The 26,658-nt window shown below is 37.6% G+C and overlaps 1 protein-coding gene across 1 annotated transcript; it reads left to right on the forward strand.

The window, feature by feature from the left end:
- Positions 1-883: 883 nt before the first annotated feature.
- Positions 884-24,014, forward strand: GABRR3 (gamma-aminobutyric acid type A receptor subunit rho3). The gene is made up of 9 exons (XM_070943728.1): positions 884-1,017; positions 5,404-5,516; positions 8,033-8,100; positions 9,794-10,017; positions 14,372-14,454; positions 17,240-17,380; positions 18,727-18,879; positions 21,562-21,758; positions 23,718-24,014. The coding sequence occupies exons 1-9, from the start codon at positions 884-886 to the stop codon at positions 24,012-24,014; spliced, it is 1,410 nt and encodes a 469-aa protein (XP_070799829.1).
- The last annotated feature ends 2,644 nt before the right edge of the window (positions 24,015-26,658 follow it).

The raw sequence follows: 26,658 nt of genomic DNA on the forward strand, positions 1-26,658 counted from the left end.
GAACAACTTAAGTTTATCTCCATCACAGTTTGGGGAAAAGATGAAAGCAACTTATTGGGGTAAGACAGGAAAAAAAATATTATGCCATAGTTAGGTACAAATGTGGAAAGGGCCAATCTCATTCAGAAATACAAATATTTTCACTGAAACTTGCAATAACTTTTTAAGTTCATAGTATTTTATGTAAGATTCTAAGTGTCCTGATCAACTAATACCATGGGTATATTATGCTTTAATTTGCTTCCATTTTTTTCAATAAACAAGATACTGTGTGACTAAGTTTTCATTAAATATCTACAAAATTCTGTTTCAAATAAACTTCATACACCTAGTATGTACGCATAAATAAGCCCACTTCTCTTAATTATTTTCTGCATACGTAGTAAGTTTATTTGCCTGACCTTTGTTTATTAAGCACAGGTTTTCATGGGGAAATGAAAGTTTTTCTTATTTAAAAAAACCAGTAATGTGGAGGATTAAGGAGATTAAATATGACATCATTCTTTTGTCTGTGTCAATGTTTTATCAAACAGTACACTGAGTGAGCATTAAGGCTTTGGGCTGGAAATGCTCCCCTAGACAGAGAAATAATGGGTGAAAAAGAGAGTAAACAATGTAGACAATATTATTTAATGTATTTCTAGAAGTAAGACTGCAACAGCAAGGAGAGGTAAACCATAGGATGTGACTGCTGAGGACTTATAAAACTACAGGAATAAGAAGAAACTTCAGATAAAGAAAAGTGGAATGTTATTTCTTCTTTGAATTTGCAATGCCTCATATTATTTGCACCCTTTTCATCGCATGAGTAGATTATTTCATAATAAACGGACTACTGGAATGAAAATGACTGATACAAATTGATTTTTGTGGATTGGAAGACATGGTCCCTGCATTAAAACTGCTGCTGTTCACCTCTATTTGGCCTACTTCTGTTTTAGCCTATAACAGCGATCATCATAATCGTTGCTATAGCCACCATCATCCTCAAAGATCATTCGTGAAAAGACATAACAGGTGAGTGAGATAGCCAGCAGGCATCACAACTGATGTTCTTGTAAACTCATGTAATTTAAGGCTTGTATTTGTTATACAGTTATGCTGGCTTTAATTTGGTGGAATTACTTAATTACCACATATAAAGAGAAGCTTTTTAGCTAGCTATTCAATTTCTATTTGAGTTCATGGTTAAAGAGGTTTAATGCTGTATTTTAAGACTCAGTCAATTGGAAACTTTACATTATTGATCCTACCAAAATATGGGAGGGAGGGAGGGTATTCTCTAACATCAAAATCTAAAGTTTTAAATTCTCAAGAATTGCTACTTTGAGCCACAAACCAGAGAACAGGGTTAACTGTCAGATGCTTTGGTATACCTGTAGTTATCCCCTATTTTTATATGTGATTTTAAGTAAAAATAGGAACTTTTATATATTTTCTTATTTTGACAAAAATGCAGAAGTCATAATTAGTGTTTTGTCACTACAATTTCTTTGCAGTTCTATAGTAAGGGAAAAAGTGAACTAATCACTGAACTGGGATTAGGTTTCATTTAAAATTAGCATTTAATTCATTTCATTTCACCACTCTACCAAGATTTATTTGTAAGTCTTTAAAATGAGAAGATCTCATTTTCTTCTGCAGCAAGTTTCCAAAGCCTGGAACAGGAGATTATGAGTAAAATTCCAAGCAAGGGAATTTGTAGAGTGTGGCAAAAAGAAAGGCAAGATTGCAGCATGATAGTGCAATTGAAGCTCCATGTATGTGTGACAGCCATAAAGAACTCAGAACATCATGATTGCCATCTTCATTTTACCTACCACACCTTTGGATACTCTTGATTCCCAGAATCTACCCAGGACTCCACATTAGTTATGGAAAATGGAGGTCTGACCAATGGATTGGTCACTATGTGACATATGAAAAAAATAGAGAAAAGAGACGGAGAGCTAATGCTGCCACTGTTATTTTTATGTTGAAATTATTATTTATCCAGCTAGTCTATAAATAGAGTCTCATGGAATGGCAACAGTATGATTGACCTTATTTGCACTTGGAAATGCAATGGGATTGGACCTGGAACATATCTAGATAGAAAATTGCTAATGCTGTAGTCTTCAGTAGGAAATATGAATCAACACACTAGAAGAGGGCAATATGAAGTCACTGTTGCACTGTTGCCAAAAAAACTACATGGATAGTATTCTGAATTAACAAGGAACCAAACTTAGTTCAAAGGTGATGCTATTTTTTTATGATACTGAAATAAAACCAACAACAATTGTCCAGTGAGTTGCTGTTATAAATTAATTCAGTGCAACTGATACTTTGGAGAGTAACCATACCAGCTTTCTCAAGAAAAATAAGCCAATTATGGATGGAATTAATTACAGTTAAAGGAAACATACATACATACATACATACATACATACATACATACAATTTAGTATCCTTTTATCTAAATACAAATTAACTCTTCCATGGATTTAGCCTCCATTAAAAGGAGCAAAAAGCTTTGTTACAAATCCAATTTCTATGATACAACCTAATTCACAAACTATTTAACTACTTGTTTTAATCCTTGTTTGTTGTATATTCTCCATTTCATAGACTGAAAACAGCCACATCAGTATAGATCATCTGAATGTTCTTAACTGGATTAAAAAAGGATCAGAGAGATTCTTAGAAAGACCTGACTTTCTACAATCTTTTTTTAAAAAATGTAATATAAGATTATTAGACATTTTGCCTTGCTATAGTAAATGTTTTCCTACCAAGTCCATATATGAAACCATAACTTGGAACCTTGGTTTCAAAACACAGTTTCACTGTTTTAAATAACTGCAGTGATTCAAAGAGACATGAATAAGATTAAAAATACCATGACACTGAGAACATGAGAAAATTATACTAAAATGACAAATAGATGACAAAAAAATGAAAAAGATTGGCATAAAATTTGTGTGCGGTACAGTAAATGTGCAAACAGTTGCTCAGTCTGAATCTGTTTATTCAGCTGTCCCAGTGGTTGTTGTTGATGACACCTGCTCTTCTTCCTTCTTTCTCTAAGGCAGTGTTCCTGAACCTTCACAATCTTAAGATGTGTGGCTTTTAACTTCCTGAATTCCAAGCTCTCTATGGCGGGGGTCTCCAACCTTGGCAACTTTAAGACTTGTGGACTTGAACTCTTTGCTGGCTGAGGAACTCTGGGAGTTGAAGTCTACAAGTCTTAAAGTTGCCAAGGTTGGAGACCCCTGCTCTAAGGCAATCCTCACTGACAATCCTCACAAGCCTAAGCTGCTTGTTTCCCATGCTGCTTCCCGCTGTTTCTTAAGCTAATTTCAGGCCACTAACAAAATAACAGGAAACAGGTGGTCCTACTGTTCCTACAGTCCTCTGTAAGTCAAAAGAAATTTTGTAGCAAGGAAGAAGTGATCATTCATCTTAAAAAAAAAAACTAAAGTAGCAATGTTTTTATATTACAAATTAAAAATGAAAGGGAAAAGAAAAAGAAAAGAGAAAGAAATCTTGCAGTACTCTGGGCAGGTGTTAGGAAAAGAAAAGAAGCATGTTTTAGCAGCTGGGACAGAAAGTGAATGGGGGCCTGGAGAGCTGTAAGGATTAAATGGAATGTACTTGACAAAGGGGAGGTAGTCCTCATCTTTTGACTGTTCATTTAGCCACCATTCAAAGTACCACCTATAAGAGCCTTGGTGGCGCAGCAGTCTAAAGTGCTGTTAACTGCAATTACTGCAAGTTCGAATCTCACCAGGCTCAAGGTTGACTCAGCCTTCCATTCTTCCGAGGTAGATAAAACGAGGATCTGGATTGTGGGGGCAATAAGATGACTTTGTATAAAAAAGAACACCGCTTAGGGGGGACCGAAAGCCCTACTAAGCAGGTATATACAAAAGTATGAAGGCTATTGCTTAACGCATTGTAAGCCGCCCTGAGTCTCCAGAGAAGGGCAGCATATAAATTGAACTAATAAATAAATAATAAATAAATGATGGCACTGAAGAACTAGTGCTTATGACTGGTCCTCAGAGTTGTGCTCATCCCTCACACTTACAACTGGTTGCAGTACCCCATAATCATGATTGCCAGAAAGTCAATGGGGAAGCTGGCAGGGAAGTTGCAAGTTGCTTAGGTAAGCGTCCCCTACCCATGCATCTTCCTTCAGTTCTTGCCAACTACTTGTGTGCCCTTGCGTACTCTCCCCAAGCTGTCAGACCTGGAAGCCATCTTTTGCATTAGGCCTTCAGGACTGCCACATTTACTGCTGTGGGAAACTGGGAGGGGCGATTGTATGGAGCAGGGGTGATATATATATATAGTCACAATAACATTCCTTTCTCAGGGAGTCAAGGACATCTTGTTCTGCACCTGGCGGGGTGTACCTGGGAGACATCTCCAGTTGGGATGGTGCTTTCATTGGACCATGTGATAGACATGTGGGTGCTGGGCATGGACTTGGACTTTCTTTTGGGTGGGGAAAACCTGGAAGCTTTCAGATTCAGGTTTTCCCAGATGTGCCAATATGACATCTCTAATAAAATGGAACTTTGAGGAACTTCACGCCTCGGAGTCTTCTTTCATTGGGGATGTTACTTGGAACCATGACATAAGCCTCATCATGCCTCCCTCATACCCTTTATGCACCTTAGGAGCCCTAGTGGCACAGTGGTTAGAATTCAATATTGTAGGCTAACTCTGCCAACAGCCTGGAGTTTGATGGGGGCTCAAGTTTGACTCAGCCTTCCATCTTTCCAAGGTCGGGAAAATGAGAACCCAGGTTGTTGGGGGCAATAGGCTGATATTTTAAACTACCCAGAGAGTGCTGTAAAGCACTATAGGGCAGTATATAAGTCAAAGTGCTATTGCTATTTGCACATCCTCCTGCAACCTTGCCACACTTTTCTTGCACCCTCACATGCCTCAAGTATGCCACATATTTGAAATCCTTGCCATGCCTCTCTCATGCTCTCATATACCCCCTCAAATCACCCACCCAACAGCAACAACTTACCTTCTTACTGGCCTGATTGTGAGTTGCCTGTGACTTGAAAGTTCTTGTCAGCCTCCCCAGTGGTTGTGGGAATTTGGCAGGAAGTTGCCTCACCTAATGATCATTGGCAAAGGAAATTCTGGTTCCAATTGTCTTCATAAATTGAGGACTTCAGTCAAAGCTGGGCTTGTTTGGGCATTAATATGTGGCTTGAACTAAAACCAGAATTGGATTATCTCTCCATGTTTTGCTTGGATAGTTAGAATCTTTTGACTATCTGACAGTAAATGTTGACTTATTTTCTTTATACAAGAAACTAGAGTGATCTAATAATTTGTGGGGGATGTATAGGAATTTTGTTTGTTTGTTTGTTTGTTTGTTTGTTTATAATGCAGCAAACAACAATTTAAGGCAAGGAAACTAGACCGCACTAAAGTACCACCTATGAAATCAGAACAATTTCTCCACATAGAGAACCATGATTTTGCCATGAGACCTGGCTTTGGAGGTAAAAATAGCTGTTCTGTTCTGTTCTGTTCTGTTCTGTTCTGTTCTGTTCTGTTCTGTTCTGTTCTGTTCTGTTCTGTTCATTATTTCTCCTGATTTTTTTCAATTATTATTTTCAATTTATTTGAGTTTCTTTATTTATCAAATTTTGAAACTGCCATCTCCCTCACAGAGAGACTCTGGGTGGTATATAGATAAAATATTTGTTTTCTTCAGTAGATTCATAACTGGTTGTACATCTCAACTACAGTGAGCCTAAATATATTTTTAAAGGTGAGAGAAATACTTTTAATAATGACTTATTATCTTTTAATGCACCCAAATGAATCTCTAGTGATTTAGTTGGAAAATGGCTATTCTGGAATCTGCTCTCTATTCTATGCACTAATTCTAAACAGAATTGTTGCAATTTAATAAAAATGCTATTTCAAGAACACTTAACATAATAACAGAGTTGGAAGGGACCTTGGAAGTCTTCTAGTCCAACCCTCTGCTCAAGCATATCAGGGTTAGTGTCAATGTCCTCTTGCCTTCCACCATTAGGTACAGTAAATCCACCAAAGTACCATGAGGGGCTTATCAAACTTCAGGTAGGTCACCTACTTCATTTGTGATGGGTTTTCCAGAAAGTGGATAGTGACAACATGTTTGCTTAGTTTTAAGTCTTCCAAATGCTTTGAATAAGCTCTCATTATGTACAGTAGTTTGCAACATCCCATCACAACATCTAGAAGAAATTAAGTCATCTACTGCACCAAGAAGGGAGAAATATATATCCTAGACTTAAACACTCATTATATGATGTTAGCTGAGCTAATAAGAAAAACAATTTTTACTGTTGTACAAATGTAACATAGTAGTTATATGATTTACTTTAACATCAGCAGAATCAACGCTAAATGCATGCATATTTATGTGGTAGCATGCCTCAGTTACAGAAATAATATCCTGTTAACCAATAATTGTCTTCCAATTCCACAGTCCCAAAATGGTTGTGACTAAAGAAAAATTACAACCTGCATATGACCTAATATGAAAGGTTATGTAACAACATATTGAATTTTATTAGGAGGCTTTAAATATAAAAAGCAGGGGGAAAGCTGCCTGTTTATTTGGAAGCTTCAAACATTATTTATAAATATTTTATACAGTATTTTAATGGAGAACTTTTAAAATGAGTCTATTTTTTTAAAACAAAATTGCTTTTATGCGTTAACTTTCATTCAACCAGACTAGCGGCTCCCAACCTTTTGGGCACCAGGGGCCAGATCCGCGGAGAGAGTTTTTTCTGTGGACCAGAAGGGGCGTGGTTTCGTGTGCTGTCTGCATCCCACAGATGGGGCTTCACTTGTTTGCGGGGCCAGTTACTGGCATGCCGTGGCTCACTGCAGGTCCACAGGCCGGGGTTGGGGACCTGTGAGCTAGACACAAGAAAGGAGAGAATGCAGCAAAATGAAGGGGGGAATACAGATAGTCCTCAACTTATGACCACAACTGGGCACAAAATTTGGTAAGCAAGACAATTGTTAAGTGAGATTTGCCCCATTTTACAACCTTTTTGCCACGGTTGTTAAGCGAATCCCTGCAGTTGTTAACATGGTTGTTAAGTGAATCTGGTTTCCCCATTGATTTTGCTATCAGAAGGTCACAAAAGGTGATCCCAGGACACTGCAGCTGTCATAAATATGAACCAGTTGTCAAGCGTCCAAATTTTGATCGTATAACCAGGAGAATGCTGCAATGGTTGCAAGTGTGAAAAATGGACCTATGTCCATTTTTTCAGTGCTGTTGTAACTTCGAATGGTCACTAAATGAATGGTTGTACGTCAGTGGTGAAATTCAATTTTTTTTACTACCTGTTCTGTGGACGTGGCTTGGTGGGCGTGGCAGGGGAAGGATACTGCAAAATCTCCATTCCCAACCCACTCTGGGACCAGTCAGAGGTGGTATTTGCCAGTTCTCCGAACTACTCAAAATTTCCGCTACCAGTTCTCCGAACTACTCAAAATTTCTGCTACCGGTTCTCCAGAACCTGTCAGAACCTGCTGGATTTCACCCCTGTTGTATGTCGAGGACTACTTGTAGCACATTATATTTCCAAGCCTGTTGCCTTCTCCCGTATCTACTTGCCCACTTGGTCCTTGTAGACCTATTATATTTTGAGATGAAGCATCCAACATTTTAAATTCCCAATAATTCATAACTTTACATGAGCGTATTTAAAGAAATACCAACTAGCGGGTGCCTTGTAATCACCAACCTTTAAAGGAGTAAGGAGAAACAGGTGACCAAATGTGTACACAAGTTATATCCAGTACCACTGATAGTTCCCATGGATCTTAGGTTGCTGCCAATTGCTGTATATGATCAGAAGGCTCTCTTTTGTTTGGAAAAAATGTTCACACAGTTGCTTCTAAAAGAACTTCAAAGCAACAGTAAAGTCTCTATTTAAGCTGTAGTTAAACTTAAAATGTTCTTGGACTCTTTTATTGCTGGTTTGTTCTCTGTATATTAAAGGATCACCAATCCCAGTTGGTATTGATGTGCAAGTAGAAAGCATCGACAAAATTTCAGAAGTTGACATGGTAAGTTTTTCTGCAGTTGCTGAAAATGTAATATAGAAATGCAGGTGACATAATTAGCAATTTGATGATAGGAAATATGGGAAAAAATGAGGGCAATGGGGAATCTTCAAATAATTGTATGTCATTCACTAAACAAGTGACTATTTTTTATACAAGTAATTATAAAATTACTTTCCCATCTGAGAAACTGAGAAATATCTTATAAAAGCAAACATCTTTTATATCATAAACATAATAAAAACCCATTTGTTCATATAATAATCTACATTTAAATTATCACTATTTTCACAACATTAATGCAAAAAGGAAATTAAGTGTATAAATCAAGGCAGACAGAATTTCTAAATAGTCCTATCAAAGAAAAGAAAGGTGACTTATTTACGGTATTGTATAACTGGCAGAGAATGTCCTTTCTGCTTTATAATATTGAATTTTTGTGATCATTAAAACTTGTAATGCCCATTTCCAATACAGGTGGTCCTTGACTTACAACCAATTGTCTAGTGACTGTTCAAAGTTACAACTGCACTGAAAAAAAAGTAACTTATGACCAGTTTCCAGACTTACTGTACGATTATTGCAGCATCCCCGTAGTCTTGTGATCAGAATTTGGGGACTTGGCAACTGGCAGGGATTTATGATAGTTGTGCTGTCCCACAGTCATGTGGTCACAATTTGTAACTTTCCAAGATGGCTTCTGGTAAGCATAATCAATGGGGGAAGCCAGATTTACTTAGCAATTGCATGATTCATTTTACAATTGCAGTGATTCATTTAACAACTGTAGCAAAAGGTCATAAAATGGGGCACAACTCACCTGTCTTGGAAATTTGGGCTCCACTGAGGTTGAAATTTGAGGACTACCTGTATTCTCCCATTAATCTTGAAGTCCTTGGCATGTATTTTCAAAATATGCCAGCATAGGCAAGTACATCATATGAAGATTATGTCAACATTATGATGTTTGCATTGTGATGTCATGATGTAAATCTTGCCCTTATATATTTGTATTATGAGATCTGATGCAATTACACAAGTTATAGAGTTTGATTCATCACACTTATCCCTGTAGCTGTCCATGAACATAAAGGTCTACAAAAATCTGCGAATATTAATAGGCAAATTAAGATGAATTTTTGAATCCAAAAGGAAGCTAAAATTTAACTCTGATATAGCATCCATTCCAAAAATTAGCTCAACCCTCTAATTCATTTTTATAAAGATTTATAGGTGTTCAATACAGAGAAACCGATTTTTCCTAAATGCATTGTAATTTTAAGTCTATTGAAATATTGAATAATAAATTTACCATTTAACATATGCAACCTGTACGGTGGAAATATTGGTTATGTTGTATGAAACAATATTCCATCATACTGAAGTATTCTGTGAATAAACTAGGGTGCTGTACAATCATTTGGATTCAAAGGAAAAGAAAGATGTTACAGGGTATATTGAGATGTGAACAAAGCATCTCTCTGCAGCTCCTTAAAGCAATTCTACCATTTCTTGAAACCATGCTTCTTCATAGTCCAAAGTATGTTTTTGACTTTTAATGCCAATAGTCGAACTACTAATTCATATTAATGGCTTAACTACTGAAAAGTAATGTTAGCTATGACAACTTTTACAGATTATATTATTAAATGCAAGAATGCATACCTGTATTTTTCCCCCTCAACTTTCTATATAGGATTTCACAATGACTTTGTATCTCAGGCATTACTGGAAGGATGAAAGACTCTCATTTCCTAGTACCAGAAACAGAAGCATGACCTTTGATGGAAGATTAATAAAAAAGATTTGGGTACCTGACACATTTTTTGTACATTCTAAAAGATCTTTTATCCATGACACAACCATGGAGAATATTATGTTACGTATTTATCCAGATGGCAATGTGCTCTTCAGTTTACGGTAAGCACAGATCTCTTACCTTTCAGTCAGGAGAACAAATACAACATGGGAGAATTACCATGGGGTGTGGGATACATTAGTCTTTCCATAGTTGGTACCTTCTAGATGTATGGAAATATAACTCCTCATGATTCTTAGGAATGGTACAATTCAACAACATGTTTGGAATATGTCTGTTTAAGGAAGGCTGGTTTATTTATATAACTTGTAGACCCTATGCAACTATCCCTGAATTTACATCAGTGTTGTGTGACTTTCAGTCCCCAAAAGTCATTTTCACTGCAATGTTTCTTCCATGTCTGTCTAAATTTCCCTCTGTCTAGCCATCAAGAGTATTAAATAATGTATTAAATAAGCCAGATTCTCTGAATCTTAATTTATCCACACTGCCAAATGGGGAGGATAATAACATATTTCCTTGGTCTGGTGTAAAACACTTAAAATATAGTAATGTATGTTTTGCCAATTCCCTAAGAATACGCAAATTTTGCTTCTGCTGATTACATAAGAACTTATCAACATAATGTTATCATTTTCCTGTGGTTTGAGAAAAGAATTCATGGGATGAGTTTCAGACAAAAGATGGGCCTCTGGCTCTGCTGATGACCTTGTATGTTCCATAGGAGATCAGTCCAGCTATTGATCTAAAAATGTCCAAGTATAAGGTTGCATTAGAAAGGTCAGTTGAAAAGCTCAAAGTAAAGAAAAGAATTCTGGTCATAAACCAAAGAGGGGAAAAATAAAAGAAAGAAAAAAGGTGGGAAAAGTATGCAGAGTACTGTATGGCTTCTGGAATCTTCCCAATACCTTTATCAATAGTGGTCTTATGTTCAGATAAATGTATTCACTGTGAAGCCTATGATGAGCTGCATAGGCTCTACTCTGGATCAGAGTTGGAGGGAGGAGGAAAAGGCGTTTATAGTGGAACAGTCATCTATATTTTAAGCTGCTGCCCAAGTGCCTGTTCTCTAGGAGTGTACTGGGAGAATATTTTTTGTCTGCAGGCCCCAACCAGATTCAGTGCATTTCTGAAATCAGGTTTTTTTGGCCACTTCTTCCTTCTTATATCAGATTTGTTCAATGGATTACACTGCTGATGGACAGATAATTGGGCTCCTTTGCATACTTTCTTTCCAATATTTTGTTAGTTTGGGAAAATAAAAAGAAAGTAGGAAGTAGGAGAGAGGAGAGTTTGGTAACAGAGGTTCCTCCCAATGGCAGAAAGATAATGATAATGTTAACCGCTTTTTTCTAATCCCTGCTTCCAAAATGGCAGCAGTGGGGAGTTTCATGGTGTTGGAGAATATCACCCCATTTATCCTGATGTGATTCGGATATAATAAAAAGAATTGAGATTTTTTACATTGTTAGATATTTTCCCCTGAAAAGTCCTTTGTAGCTTTATTTTTGCTATCTTGAAACAAGGGACAGTCCTGTTCTGATCAAGGCTTCCTGAGACAGTAACAATCACAAGCTTAGTCCCAAAAACCGTCTTTTTATTTCAATGACTGTGAATTATGTTCATTCACAGCCTGTAATGAGTCCCAAGCAATTTGTGAATAGTGTGACAGAAGTCTGCCACAGTCTTTCGGGATAAGGCTGATAAGCATCCACCTTTATCTCTCTTGAAACGCTGCCAAATACCTAATTGCCAATTAGCTTTGCAAGGCCAAACGGAGCACAAAGTCAAAACGGAGCTTCAGAATTTAAACCGTCCAGAATGAACAAAGTTGTTTCCTGCAAAGGCTCATGTCCCTTTGCTAAGGTGACCAGACGTCCCGCTTTTGGCGGGACAGTCCCGCTTTTGAGCAATTTGTCCCGCGTCCCGCGGCGTTTCAAAAAAGTCCCGATTTTTCTTGAGCCCCAGCTGATGGCTAGAAGAAAAAAAAACTGTTTAAACTCTTGCCCGGGGCTTCAAAGGGCTGCCCTACAGGCAATCAGTGTAAAGCAGTTTTTTTTTCCCCTAGCTAAGCTTCAGAAACGAAAACGAAACCGAAACCAGGGTCTTTGGTGCAGCGTGACAAAATGAGGCAGAGAGAGATTTATTTTTATTTTTATTTTTCCTCCCCAAAAAAGGTAGGTGAAAAACTGCAAACATGGGAAATTTAGGAGGAGAGTTCAAGATTTTAAAACACAAAGGAAAAAAAGCTGTATTTAACTAGGGAATTGTAATAATTGAGATACTATTAATTGTATATTGTGTTGAAAGCAGAAATGGTTAAGTTGTGGTTCGGAGGAATATATGGGAGAAATTATTTGGTTTATTATTATTGGTAAATATAATTAATTGATTTGTAAGAAATTGGATTGCATGGAAATAATTGGAATATTCATGTTCATATTGATTAATATACAAAAAAGATAGTTTTATAACTAATTGATTTATATTAAAATGTTGAATTTGTATTAAACAACTGTATTACATAATTACATAATTAAACAATGTGAGGATGGATATAAAAATAGATGACAATGGGAAGGGGTATAATATAGAATAGAAGGAAAAAATTGAATTTGATTAAGATTAGAGATGAGGATGAAGGGTAATATTGGTTTTTTTAAAAAATAGATGAGGAATAAATATGGCAAAAAGGAAATATAGAAATTGTAAATTTAATTGAAATGACTAACCGCTGTTTAAATTTGTGAACCAGCCAAATATTCTGTTCAAAGAAAATACATTGTATGTTTGTATGTGTGTTTCTAATTATTGCTATTTATTCATATTTGTTCTCTTTTATTCTTTAAAGTTTAACAATTCATTCTTTATCTTAATATCTTTATATTTGCTTGGGGTTGGCTTTCTTCCCTTTCATCTTTTTTATTGTACAGCAATCTTTCTCCTCAAACCTACCACCTCTCTCTTTTCTTTCCTTCTTACTTTCTCTTCCCCCCACCCTCTTTTTCTCCTCCCTACTTCCTCTTTCTTTCTCCTTCTCCTCCTCTCTTCCTCCCTCTCTTACCCTCACTCCTACTCTAATTTCCATTCCTTCATCCCTCTCTATTGCTGTAATCCTTTAATGCATATGGACTACTCAGAGGGCTGAAAAAGTTATTTTTGACTGGTCCTCACACTTTTGACCAGTCCTCGAACTTACGACTGTCCTCACATTTTACATTTTTGCCCTATTTTGTCACCATGTTGAAGAGAAGCAGTTGTGAAATGAGTGACATGGTTGTTAAGAATGCTGCATGGGCATAAATGTGAGGATGGTCATAAGTGTGAGGACCAGTCAAAAGTGTGAGGACCTGTCAGAAATGACTCTTTTCAGCCCTCTGGTTAGTCCTTTTGTGCATATGGACTACTCAGAGGGCTGAAAAAGTTATTTTTGACTGGTCCTCGCACTTTTGACCAGTCCTCGAACTTACGACTGTCCTCACATTTTACGTTTTTTTCCCTATCTTATCACCATGGTGAAGAGAAGCAGTTGTGAAATGAGTGACATGGTTGTTAAGAATGCTGCACGGGCATAAATGTGAGGATGGTCATAAGTGTGAGGACCAGTCAAAAGTGTGAGGACCTGTCAGAAATGACTTTCCAGCCCTCTGAGTAGTCCCTATACACATAGCCATGGCCACCCGGTCACATGACCAGCTAGCCACGCCCACCCAGTCACATGGCCTCCAAGCCATGCCCACACAATAAGCCACGCCCACAATGGTGTCCCTCTTACCAATGTTAAAATCTGTTCACCTTACCCTATACACATAGCCATGGCCACCCGGTCACATGACCAGCTAGCCACGCCCACCCAGTCACATGACCAGCTAGCCACGCCCACAAAATAAGCCACGCCCACAATGTCCCTCTTTACCAATGTTAAAATCTGGTCACCTTACCCTTTGCTCCACCTTTATGTCTTATGGGAGGGGCCAATCATCTCCAAGCCTTACTCCCAAGTCGCCCCTTTTTTCTTAACTGTTCTTGCCTTCTGGCAGCTCTGCACATGCGTACACTGGGAATAGGCTCTCCTTGTTCCTCTACTTCGCTGCTGTCAGACTCTGGAGACTCCAGAGTCAGCACATAACTCCCAGTTGGCCTGGGCTCCATCTCTGCCTCTGACGCAGAGCCCTCGTTCAAGCCTTCCCCAGACTCCAGCACTGGCCCATGTTCCTCCCCAGCCTCCTCACTGTCCGACTCTGCTGCCAGCTCCGTAGGCTGCTGGCGGACCACAACAAATCCACATTTGATATATTCTACTTCTCTGAATTAAAATGTGAGGGCATAAAAGTGCTTTTAGGAAAACTTGAAAAATAAAACTAGGAGCTTACTGAAATATTTCATATTTAAGCACTTCATATATTGTGAATCATTTTATAATTATTGAGATTGTCTATTCTTTGCTTTTGACAGGATAACAGTTTCTGCCATGTGTTTCATGGACTTCAGTAGATTCCCACTTGACACTCAGAATTGCTCTTTAGAGTTGGAAAGCTGTAAGTCTAGCTTTGCTAGAAAATATGTTTTTCAAATGTAATAAGTAGCCTTACATATAATTCATTTTAAAGGTGTGTAAATCAGCATTTATCTGTTGAAGAATACTAATGTTACCAAATGTTTTTGAGAAGTGGCCACCCACCACATTTCTAAACATTTGCAAAAGAAGACAGAGGAACCCAAAGTGCTTTTCAAAAGGCAACTGGACTTCATTTTTTTTTGCTTGAAGATGTTTCACTTCTCATTCAAAAATCTTCTTCAGTTTGGATTGAATGGTGGAGAATGGAATGATTTATATTCTTTGCAGTCATGCTTGTTTGATTGCAAAGAATATAAATCCTTCCATTCCCTACCATTCAGTTCAAACTGAAGAAGATTCTTGAATGAGAAGCGAAACATTTTCAAGAAAAAAAATGAAGTCCAGTTGCCTTTTAAAAAGCACCTTTGAGATAAAGGTGCTTTTTCAAAAGGCAACTGGACTTTCTTGTTGCTTTTGAAAAGATGTTTTGCTTCTCATTCAAAAATCCTTCCATTCCTCACCATCCAGTGCCAGTGCTGAAGAAGCTTCTCGGATGAGAAGCTAAACGTCTTAAAAGAAAAACAAAAAAGTCCAATTGCCTGTTGAAAAAGCACTTTTGGGACAACTATGACCTGTATGACTGAGGATCTCCATAAATAAGATAGAGTAACCAGTTCTTATCCTGTGCCAGTAAACATATTGAAAGTTCTAACTTTTCATCTGCCTTATTTCTCTTTGCATCAACTGTGCTCTAAATGACAATGGATGAAAAAAACAGAGATAATCCCCAGCCATGAGTCACATTTGCCCCAAATCTTAACCACAGCCCCAGAAAACCCATGGACAACCAGTTAAATATGAGTCAGCAGTGTGCGGCAGCAGCCAAAAAAGCCAATGCAATCCTAAATTGCATTAACAGAACAATCAAGCTCAAGTGAGGTACTAATACCACTCTATAAAGCCTTAGTAAGACCACACCTAGAATACTGCATTCAGTTTTAGTTACCACACTAGAAAAATGATGTTGAGACTCTAGAAAAAGTGCAGAGAAGAGCAACCAAGATGATTAGGGGACTGGAAGCTAAAACATACAATGAACTTGGTATGGCTAGTTTAGTGAAGTGTACTTGGCAAGTACTCGGTATGGCTAGTTTAGTGAAGAGAAGGACCAGGGGAGACATGATAGCAATGTTCCAGTATTTGAGGGGATGCCAGAGAGAAGAGGGGTCAAGCTATTTTCCAAGGCACCTGAAGGCCAGACAAGGAATAATGGATTGAAGCTGATCAAGGAGAGATTCAACTTAGAAGTAAGGAGAAATTTTCTGGCAGTGAGAACAATAACCAATGGAACAGCTTGCCTTCAGGAGTTGTGGGACATTCATCACTGGAAGCTTTCAAGAAGAGATTGGAATGCCATTTGTCAGAAATGGTGTAAGGTCTTCTGCTTGGGTGGGAGGTTGGACTAGATGACCTACAAGGTTGCTTCCAATTCTGTTAATCTGTAAAATATGGCTACCACATTGTAATTTGAATGTGACAATTGAAACAAGTTCTACTTGTTTAGATGAGACTATTATTAGTCTCAGATGAGACTATTATTAGCACATGATGAGAACATGCTAGAAGAGAAGTAAACACGCAGTATATAGACAGTCCATGTAATTATAAGTAAAACTTCTGTGGGGATATGGCAGTGACCTCATAACTGGATGTCCAATTCAGCTATCCAGATGATTGCCTCTGTTGTTGCTTCAAACACATCTTCTAGGAAACAGAGAACGCATGTTGTAGGTAATCTTGCATACTATGTTGATAATTATCATAAAACCATCACAATCACAACAAGAGGACTATTTCCATCCCGACTGATACAGGTCAGAGGCATTTCTTCCAGCACCACACCTAATTTTGTTCAATTTTGATGAGAGAAAGCGAGGCAGGTCAAAAAACAGATGGTTTGGTAGAGGGATGATATAAGATGATAATATGACATGATTCCATATCATCGTTCCTTTGTTTATTTGAAAGGCTGTCAAACTACCATCCTCAAATCTGGTATCAAGATAGGAATTTAGCAAGGCAGGACTTGGAAACCACTTACCAATAGTTAAATAAGAAATTGGGCAGGCAAAAAAGATCACATTATCAATTTTCACTGCTATAGTGAGATGAAATAGAGTTCTAATTAAATTATAATTCTTTCCAAATTTCCATCTATGGGTTACCAAGATGAAAGCTGTAGTCACTGGTGTAGTAGGGGTGGTGTAGTGGTGATGGTGATTTGATCACACTGCAGACCTTAGATTATCTCCACTTAGATGCTGCCAAAAACAAGGAGGAGGATAGAGGTTGGTATGGAGTTGGGTCCTGCTGCCAGTGAACTAGTACAATGCTGGCACAGGAAATAAAAGTCAGCTTTGACTTTTGTTAATGACCCCTGCAGTTTTATTGGCAGCATTTTTGAGAAACGGCTTGCTACTGCTTCCTTCCTATGGCTAGGAGAAAGTGAGAGATCCAAGGTCATCTTGTTGGCTTTGAGCCTTAGGCAGGATTAGACGGACACTCTCCTGTTTTCTGCCTGTTGCCTTAACTATTACACCAAGCTAATTCTCAGCAACAGAGAAAGGGCCTGTTTTTAAAAAATCTACTTGAGGTGTCAAAATGCTAGGTATATCACTGATTACACTCAAAGCAGCAAAGCAAGGAATTGGAGATATGTACATATGTGTAACAATCATAGCTAACTTTTTTTAATACTTCCACAGATGCTTACAATGAAGAAGACTTGATGCTCTACTGGAAACATGGCAATGAATCTTTAAGCTTTGACGAGTACATTTCTCTTTCTCAGTTTTTCATTGAAGAGTTTAGTGCTTCTAGTGGATTAGCATTCTACAGCAGTACAGGTATAGTACTGTCAAGAGTGAGAAATAGATGCCCTTTTTGTATTTATTTTGACCGGAGCAAATAATAACATCAGTAGGATTACAAAGAAAATCAGTTCAAAAGAGTTGCTATTTTTCTACACGCTGGATATAATGTTTATTTAATCTTTGATTTGTATATCATTTTACTAACTTTACATGAAATCCATACATTTTATAAAGATAATAAAAGACAATGTGGTTTTTTACCATGTTTCTCCAAAAAACAGCCCCACCCAGCAGGAGCCCGCTGCTGGTCCACTTCTTCTGCGGCTGCTTGCCGCCACTCGCATGCATCGCCCTGGCCTCCTTTTCGCCTTCAGATGCCTTCCGGCATCTGAAGGCGAAACAGAGGCCGGGGCGATGCGTACGAGTAGCGGCAAGCAGCCACAGAAGAAAGAGAGGCAGGTGTCGCGGTGTGAAAGGCCTGGTAAGTAGGGCAGCTCTACCCCCCCATCCCACCCTAGCTTATTTTTTACTTGTGTGCCTCGCCCCACCCCTTGCACCCCGGGGTAGGCGGGGTCTTAATTAGGGCTAATTTTATAGGTGGGGCTTAACTTCATTGCATGCGCTCAAAAACATGATAGGGCTTGTTAGAATAGTTTTTAGTTAGGTTGTAAAGGTCAATGAGATCTTTCAATGTCCCAGCAGCTACAATTAAGCCAGATTTCTTTTGTCAAGAAAACTTTAATTGTTTATTTAAAGTCAATAAACTATTTACATTTTAAATCACAGAACATTGTTTCTTGGTCTTTATTTTGTTTCTTAGGTGAATGTGCCTAGAGCATATTCCCTTCTTATCTACCCATTTTGACAGAGTGAGTGTCTGTTGTTGAGGGTCTGTGATAAGTCTATCAGGTCAGTGTATTTCTTTTGTGTTCTGTGAGAGGAAAGAGGGGTTATATTTATAGGGTGGCTAAGCCACTCCCCTTTCTGTCCCTTAAAAAATGGAGAGAAAGTATAAACACAAAACTATCCTTTCAGTATAGATAGTGTAGTTCAGTGGCACTATTTTAGATTATTATCTGACAAGGCTTCTTTTCAAGGTGGGTCATCTTTTTGGAGAAACACAGTATTAAATGAATGAGATGAATTTTCTTCATATCATTTCTTGGAAGAAGTATGTGGTCATGTTTGCATTTTAAAACCTTTTGTCCACTTCCCTCCAAGCAAAAAGGATGAATTTCACCTGAAGGACATTTAAGTAAATATTTACCAAGTTTTTCATAAAGGAGAAATGTTGTTCTTTTAGAAAGACACTATGAAGTCAAAGGTTAATATAACATTGCATGGGCTGGGTATTAAGACATGTCTATGTTTTTCTTCAGGTTGGTACAATCGACTTTTTATAAACTTTGCTCTACGGAGACACATTTTCTTTTTTGTTTTACAATCCTATTTCCCCTCTATGTTGATGGTGATGCTATCTTGGGTTTCCTTTTGGATAGACCGAAGAGCTGTTCCTGCAAGAGTATCACTAGGTAAATTTTCATTATAAACTATTTTAGGTTGTGTAGTAGAGTCTGGTAGTTAATAGTTAGATTCTATTTATGAAGTCTCTTACAGGAACTGTTTGATTATAGGAAAGTGATTAATAATTATTCTGATCTATATGGTTTTATATAGTTCTCCTTTCCATTATTAGGAAAAAGAATGGAGCATCTCCTTCTACAAGTTGTCCATTGATCATAAAGGTGCTCTGAGGGTCAATATAACAAGAGGAAATTATTAGCTCAAATTTTCTTGGAAATGGTCTGTTCTAGGGGGAATAATCACTTAGTTCTGCATGAGAACAAGCCAGGGGTGAAATGCTCCCGGTTCAGACCGGATCACCCGATCCAGTAGCGATGGTGGTGGGTGGTTCGGAGAATCGGTAGCAAAAATCCCTGCCCCCCGCCATACCCAGCTGAGTTGCCTGATCGTCAGAGGCTTTTAATAGCATTTTTTTCTGAAGCCTCTTAAGGTTGTAGAAAAAATGCTTTCAAAAGTAAAAAAAAAAAAAAAAGTTGGCCACACCCACCCAGTCACATTAACACCCACCACCACCACTACCAAGCCACGCTTACAGAACCGGTAGTAACAAATTTTACATTTCACCACTGGAACAACCCAATTGGAATCTCTCACACCCCATACATACACCTAGGCGCCCACACTGAGGCAACACATATAAATCCATCATGAATAGACTCACACATGTATAAGTAAGGCAAAGGGAGTATCTATGTAGACATCCCGGTTTGACCTTGAAGACAAAGGCTGTGCAGATGTACGGCACTGTGCTGTAAATTCACACAAAAGAAACTACAAATGCCTCCTATGGCCACCTTTGCTAAAGGAGTTAAAAAAAAAATCAGATGACATTCTCTATATGTTTCTTTATATTGTTTTAAATCCTGTTTAAGATACAAGGACACATTTTGAAACCAAATAAATAATTAATCTTTGATGCTTTCTTCTTCAATTATTAATTGTAGAATAAGTGAAAAAGTATAGCTCACCTGCTTTCTTTCCCAGCTATGATGCTTAAAAACATGTTCAATGGATTGTGATATCCTAGCTTTCAATCATGGTTTTGACATATCTGCTTCCAGAATCAGAACTGCAGGAAAGATTTAGAAGTAAACATTAATTTTCCATTAGTCATTCTAATTAACATAACAGCATTCGTCATGTGGAATTTTGCTTCTATTTTAAAATATACTGTTAAGAGCTATCAGTTTTTAATAATGATCGTAATAATAATATAGGAATTTACTAAAAAATCAGTTGGATAATGTTTTAAAAATGAACAATTGCTATTCTCACTTACCATGGTCACCACATTTATTATTGTTAAAGTGAGAATAAATGATCTTAAATAAATATTGGGTATTATATTGAATATTTATAAAATTCTCACCATACAGGAGGCATAATAGCAATAGCACTTAGACTTATATACCGCTTCACAGTGCTTTACAGTCCTCTTTAAGTGGTATACAGAGTCAGTATATTGCCCCCAACAATTTGGGTCCTCATTTTACTCACTTCAGAAGGATAGAAGGCTGAATCAACCTTGAGCCTGGTGAGATTTAAACTGCTAAATTGCAGTCAGCCGGCAGACACAGAAATAGCCTGCAGTACTGCATTCTAACCACTGTGCCACCACAGCCACTAATCTGTTCCAAACAGTGAATCCAGGATAATTGTAATCAAACATATTCTTCATACTGCATTTTTCCAGCTTGATTTCCTGATTCTACATGCTGAATTACTAAGACAAACAGAACCATTGAATCATTTTCAAAGGAAAAGTGGAAAAAAATCAGGGGTCAGCTTCAATATTTTCAGTCAAAACCATAAATTAATTAGTGGTTCTATTAACCAGGGACAGGTTTCAAAACCCATCGCTACTGGTTCACTCATGGGTGCGCACGCAACACTTCTGAACATGTGCAGAAGCTTCTGTGCATGCGCAGAAGCATCCGGGCAGGTGGGCAGAGCCTCCTGGCACCGCTGCTACTGGATCGCCTGATCCGGGGTGAACCGGTAGCAACCCACCACTGCTATTAACCTATTGGTATATGTGCTGGTTGAAATCTGGTAACAACTTTATATCAGGTGTTCCATGTAGTTATCTGTTATAATAAATATTACATTTTCTATCCATGGAAAGACACAAAAGAATACACTCACATAACATTTACACACATAACATTTTGGGCATATTTTCATAGAATGCAAGAACAAACTGATAGTACAGATAGTTCTCAACTTACAACCACAACTGAGCCCAACATTTATGTTGCTTAAGTGAAAACATGTGTTCAATGAGTTTTGCCTCATTTTACGACTTTTCTTGCCACATTTGTTAAGTGAATCACTGCAGATGTTAAATAAATAACACAGTTGTTAAGTGAATCTGGCTTCTCCATTGACCTTGCCTGTAAGAAGTTTGCGAAAGGGGATCACATGATGCAGGGATACTGCAACTGTCAGAAATGTGAATCAGTTGTCAAGCATCAGAATGTAAATCACGTGGCCATCGGGATGCTGAAACTGTCATAAGTGTGTAAAATGGTCATAAGTCACTTTTTTCAGTGCCGTTGTAACTTTGAACGGTCACTAAATGAACTGTTCTAAGTCAAGGAATACTCCTATGCTTTCCTTTCTTTTGGCAGGTATAACTACTGTGCTGACGATGTCAACCATAATTACTGGAGTAAGTGCCTCAATGCCCCAAGTGTCTTATATAAAAGCTGTGGATGTATATTTATGGATCAGCTTCCTTTTTGTCTTCTTATCTGTTATTGAATATGCAGCTGTAAATTATCTCACGACAGTGGAAGAACGAAAACATCTGAAAAACAGAGGAAAGGTATATATTTGCAAATGTTTTTCTCATGTAAAAATATTCAAAAATAAGTAAAACAATAACACCATACTATGTAGTACCAATATTTTCTTTTTCAATTTCTTTTGATAATGTTCATTCTAAACATCAACAAATTAATTTCAGCTTAAAATGAAACCCCGCAGGGAAACTAGATCCAATGGCGTTGTCATTGGATATTGGAAAGTTCCATTTTTGGAGCAGAAATATATGGGGCCCCCTCAGAATCTCTGACATCACAAGGTATTGGACATTAAGGGTTCCAGATTTAGGAAAGGAGACTTGGAGACTGAAGAAGCAGAGTACGGGGGTGAGAATGACTGAGGCTCCTAATTTGCTCTTCCTTAAATTAGACACTGGATGACAGCTCTTAAGTTTAATATTCCTTTTCTTGTTTGAATTTATTTGTACCAAAGATGTAGAAGGGCTGCAAACAAACATTGTTTTTCTTTGCAATCTGTCACCTATGCTACAATGGAAATATCAGAGCAGGTTGAAATGTTGTATTAGGAGTGCATTATTATTTGATTTATATTGAGCACCAGGAGGCATTACATGACTGTTTTCTCCAGAACTGTTCGGTTGTGGAGGAACTGATCAGTTATTCTGCATATGAACAGGACAAACCAATCAAATACCCCCTCCCGCTCCTCAATATTTTCCCATTAAAATAGCATTTCCCCCCTTAAGCTTCCAACCAGCTGGGCCAATTTTACCATAGGCATAGTCTGGCTCACATTACAGACCATTGACAAAGTGCTGCTGTCAGCTGATCTTTGGTGGTGGTATTTACCTGGCACAGATTTGCTAGTTTAGGCTGCTGCAGGCATGCCGCCTGCCTTCCTAGGTCTTCAAGGGCCATTCTTCTTTGGGGAGAGAGAGAATGTCGTTCTTCCAAACTGGGCCTTGCCCCTTTATCCGACAGGTCTGCACTGTCCTGTCATGCCTAAATGCGCCCCCACCTGTTAGCAATTGGATTCTTTTGGACTGCTAATGCTTTGATTTGAACCAAGTTTCAGAGACATGAAGACAGCCTCTTCTCCTCCTTTTATGGATGGCCTTCCCACTTCAGGTAGTTGATCCCACAGCCAGAAGAGTTAGGAGAAAGGAGAGGAAGGTCTAACAGGCAGCAAAACAGGGGCGTCTAGTTATCTGTCATAACTATTGGAAATCATAGTAGAACTGATGGCAGATGATTTTTCCATGGGCTGGTAATACTAAGAACACAGACTTCCCTTAATGGGAAATGAGGGTATGTCTTTCAGTTACAAATCAGCAGAGAGGCCATTGGCGCTGGCATGAGGACATTAGTTTTCTGGTGGCTGAGATAAGAAGAGAGTACTTTAGCTGAAACAGTAGGTGATATAAATGAAAATATTGGAAAATAAATCCAAGTTAAAATGAGTCTCTTAATTTATTCCAGATTAACAACTTTCACACATGATTCTCTTTGGCAAACAAGGAATATCACTGCTGAAAATACTTTTGTATTAAAACAATTTCCAAAATGAGAGTATTAAAACTATTTATCAGGGCAACATTTTCCTTAGTATTTGGCTGTGGATGATAGGGAGAGTAATTCAGGACAACTAAAAACTACTAAACTTATTTTGAAACCAGATTAGTCCATAACCAAGAAACAGGAACCTGTTTCAAGCAGTCATACCATGAAGATGGCAAAAAAAGACCAAAGAATATAAACCTTGAGTTCACTATAAATATGGCTTCTATTGGAGACATGGAAATCACTGAAATTCTTTTAGTATTCTTTCATAATGGCTTCACTGGCTTTTCTACAATAAAACAAAGAAGTTCTTTCTATGCCTTAATGCTTATTGTGTCTGTTTTCTATTCAGCCTGACACAGACTGCGGAAGACTACAGCTGCAACAACATGAGTTCTCCAGAGATACAAATCCATTGATTCAATTGTTCTTCCTTCTAGGTTGCTGGGCTATATAACATTGATGCAATGCAAGCCATGGCCTTTGATGGGTGCTATCATGATACTGACATTGATCTTGCCACCTTGAGTGTACTTTTGGAAGAAGGAGCAGCACGCGAGCGAGCACCCAGCATCACCCATCTGCATGAAGGTCCCTTAAAAAGAAAAAGATCTTTGAAAGGAACTGTGGGCAGAATTATTTTGCAGAATAACCATGTCATTGATACGTATTCCAGGATTGTATTTCCTGCTATATATATTGTATTTAACTTTTTTTACTGGGGTTTATATATATAAGTGAAGAGAGTCATAACTATTTTACTTATTTTATTTTCATGTGAACAACTGAGACTTGGTATAGTAAGCTAAGGACTCACTTAGGTGAGCTGGATTTCTTGTTGATTACACTTTTTTTTTAAGAACAGGTAGGTGCTATTACATTCTAGCGTAAACATTGTTTAAATATACCCAAGCACCGATCAATATAAAGATGATTGAGATTGACAAACAGAATATAGCAACAAATAGACAATTCTAGTCCAATCTGCCTAAAAATATATATATATACAAAATGCAACATATTAAAAAGGAAAACACAACAGCCCTCAGTTACAGTATTTTCTTTTGCTATTAAAGTAATGATTGGTGAATTCAGCTGATTTGTACAATGAGCAGTATGCTGCTTCCTTTGTCATACACACAGCAATGACAATTATAGGACTTTTCACAATATTGTCAAATTGCTTTCAGAACTTTAGAACCTTATAAGGCCAGTTACATGAATGACACATCTGCAAGAACTCTCTGTTCTCATATCTGCCTGATCCCATAAGTAGATCCATTATAACTTTGCCACATGTAAAACCAATGTCTCCCCTCCCCAAGAACTGATCTCATATCCAATTTTGATTAAATTATATTATCTATTTCAGAAGTCGATTTTCAGTTTTTGCTATTATTGTGGAGGAGATAATTGGCTGACTATATTTAGGAAGGAAATTTTGTTAGCCAAATCAGACAAGATGATGACACTATATTCTCAGATAAATTCTCATGGTATTGCACACAAACTAGGTGTGAGTTGCATTTATTTGTGTTTTGATTAACTGCAGGAGGAGATTTTAAAGGGAGAAATGGCAAACATGGAAAAATAGATTGTTTAATATTTTTCCTACTGTTTTCTGTTCCAATTTCCACTTGTTAATACTTCAAGAGAATTAACATATATACACACATAGGCTAATAACCCTGTTTTTTATAAATACTAAAAGTGTATTAATTCTTGAGATCTTTAATTAAAGCATAACTTTTAAGGAGGTGGCAGTCATTTGTTTCTAAACTATGAAAATATAAAGGATGATTGTAACGATTATATATAATGTATATCCCATACATTAAGTATGACTTTTTGCTTGTATACTTTTGAACAATTGTGAAGCTGTTTCAAGAACACTTATGGATACCATGCTTTCAAGGCTGGTTGGGGATCCTTATGAATCTAATGAAGCAAAGTTTAATCCATGAAAGAGCATGTAATATTACATTTATTATTTAAAATGCTATAGCACATTAATAATTCATATTTTAAAATACTTGCTCAAACCATAATTTCTTATTTATTCTTGATATCTCCAGAAACATTAGAGTACCTCCATTCATGGCAATAAAATTTCAGAGAAACTGATTTGTAGGTTGCACTTTTAATTAATATTTATTTTTTTCAGTTTAATTTTCAGTGTAGAAATATGTTTTGGTTAAAAATATGAAAAATATATGTTGATAGTAATTAAAATAAAGACTACTTTAAAACAAGAACACACTTGTGTAATATGGCATTTCTTCAATGTTGAAAAATGAAAACATCGTAGGCTTATGAAAAAGCAAAAAAAAATGAATATGTATCATATTTGATGCTACAAAGAATTTTGAAGATGAATATTGAGACCAAATGAGGACTCCTTTTATTGGCACTTATGAATAGTAAAGTTAGAAAATACTTATGGAAGACTATTATATATACTTAAAGTAAGATTATATCAGTGGTGGGTTGCTACCAGTTCTCCCCGGTTCTTGCGAACCGGTAGTGGAAATTTTGAGTAGTTCGGTGAACCGGTAAATGCCACCTCTGCCCAGCCCTGCCTCCAATCTATTTGCTGCCTCCTGGGTCCCAGCTGATCAGCTAGAAAGGGCTAAAATCAGGGCTCACTTGACAAAGAAGAGAAAAAAAAAACACCTAAAGACACCTTAGCTTTAAATTGAGAAGCCAAGAAGCCTCCCAACTGATTGCTAGAACCAATCCGCTCCTTGTAAACTGCTGGGTGGTGGTAGATTGGCAATTGAGGCCAAGCTGCCTGAAAGTGGTTTCCGATGCTCTCGGTGGTGGCAGAGCGGCAAAAAACTGTTTAAACTCTTGCTGCGGCGCTTCATAGGGCCGCCCTACAGCTGATCAGCAGTAAAAGGCAGTGTGGTGGTAGACCAGTGCACTCCAAAAACAAATGGGTAGACCGGTATGGTTCTGCAAGCAGTTAAAAGCCTGGTAGACAAGTACCTCTGCTAAATCCTAAAGAATTGCTTGTCACATGACCATCAATCCATGCCCACAGAACTGGTAGTAAAAAAATTTAGAACCCACCCCTGGACTATATGCACAAAGATGGAGAAATACTGAAATATTGAAATGGAGGAATGGATTCTGAAGATGGCAGAACTAGCAGAGTTGACAAAACTGACTTGCTTGGGACTTTAGGGACAAAACACTAAGTTCTTTTATAAAAGACTAAAAACTGTTTATGAATTGTTGGCTGAAAATACAAAAAAATAAAATGGTGTTTCCCAGATTAGATGATTTAAAAAAAAAAAGAATTGAATGAGGGGCTAAATAAATTGTTGTAATTTAAGAAGGGGAGGAGGGATAATGAGCTTGAAGTGGTTGTAAAGAAGG

The sequence above is a fragment of the Pituophis catenifer genome, unplaced genomic scaffold (assembly GCF_029215685.1).
Source record: "Pituophis catenifer annectens isolate HBS135680 unplaced genomic scaffold, rPitCat1.0.hap2 SCAF_4, whole genome shotgun sequence".
Classification (NCBI taxonomy): Eukaryota; Metazoa; Chordata; class Lepidosauria; order Squamata; family Colubridae; genus Pituophis; species Pituophis catenifer.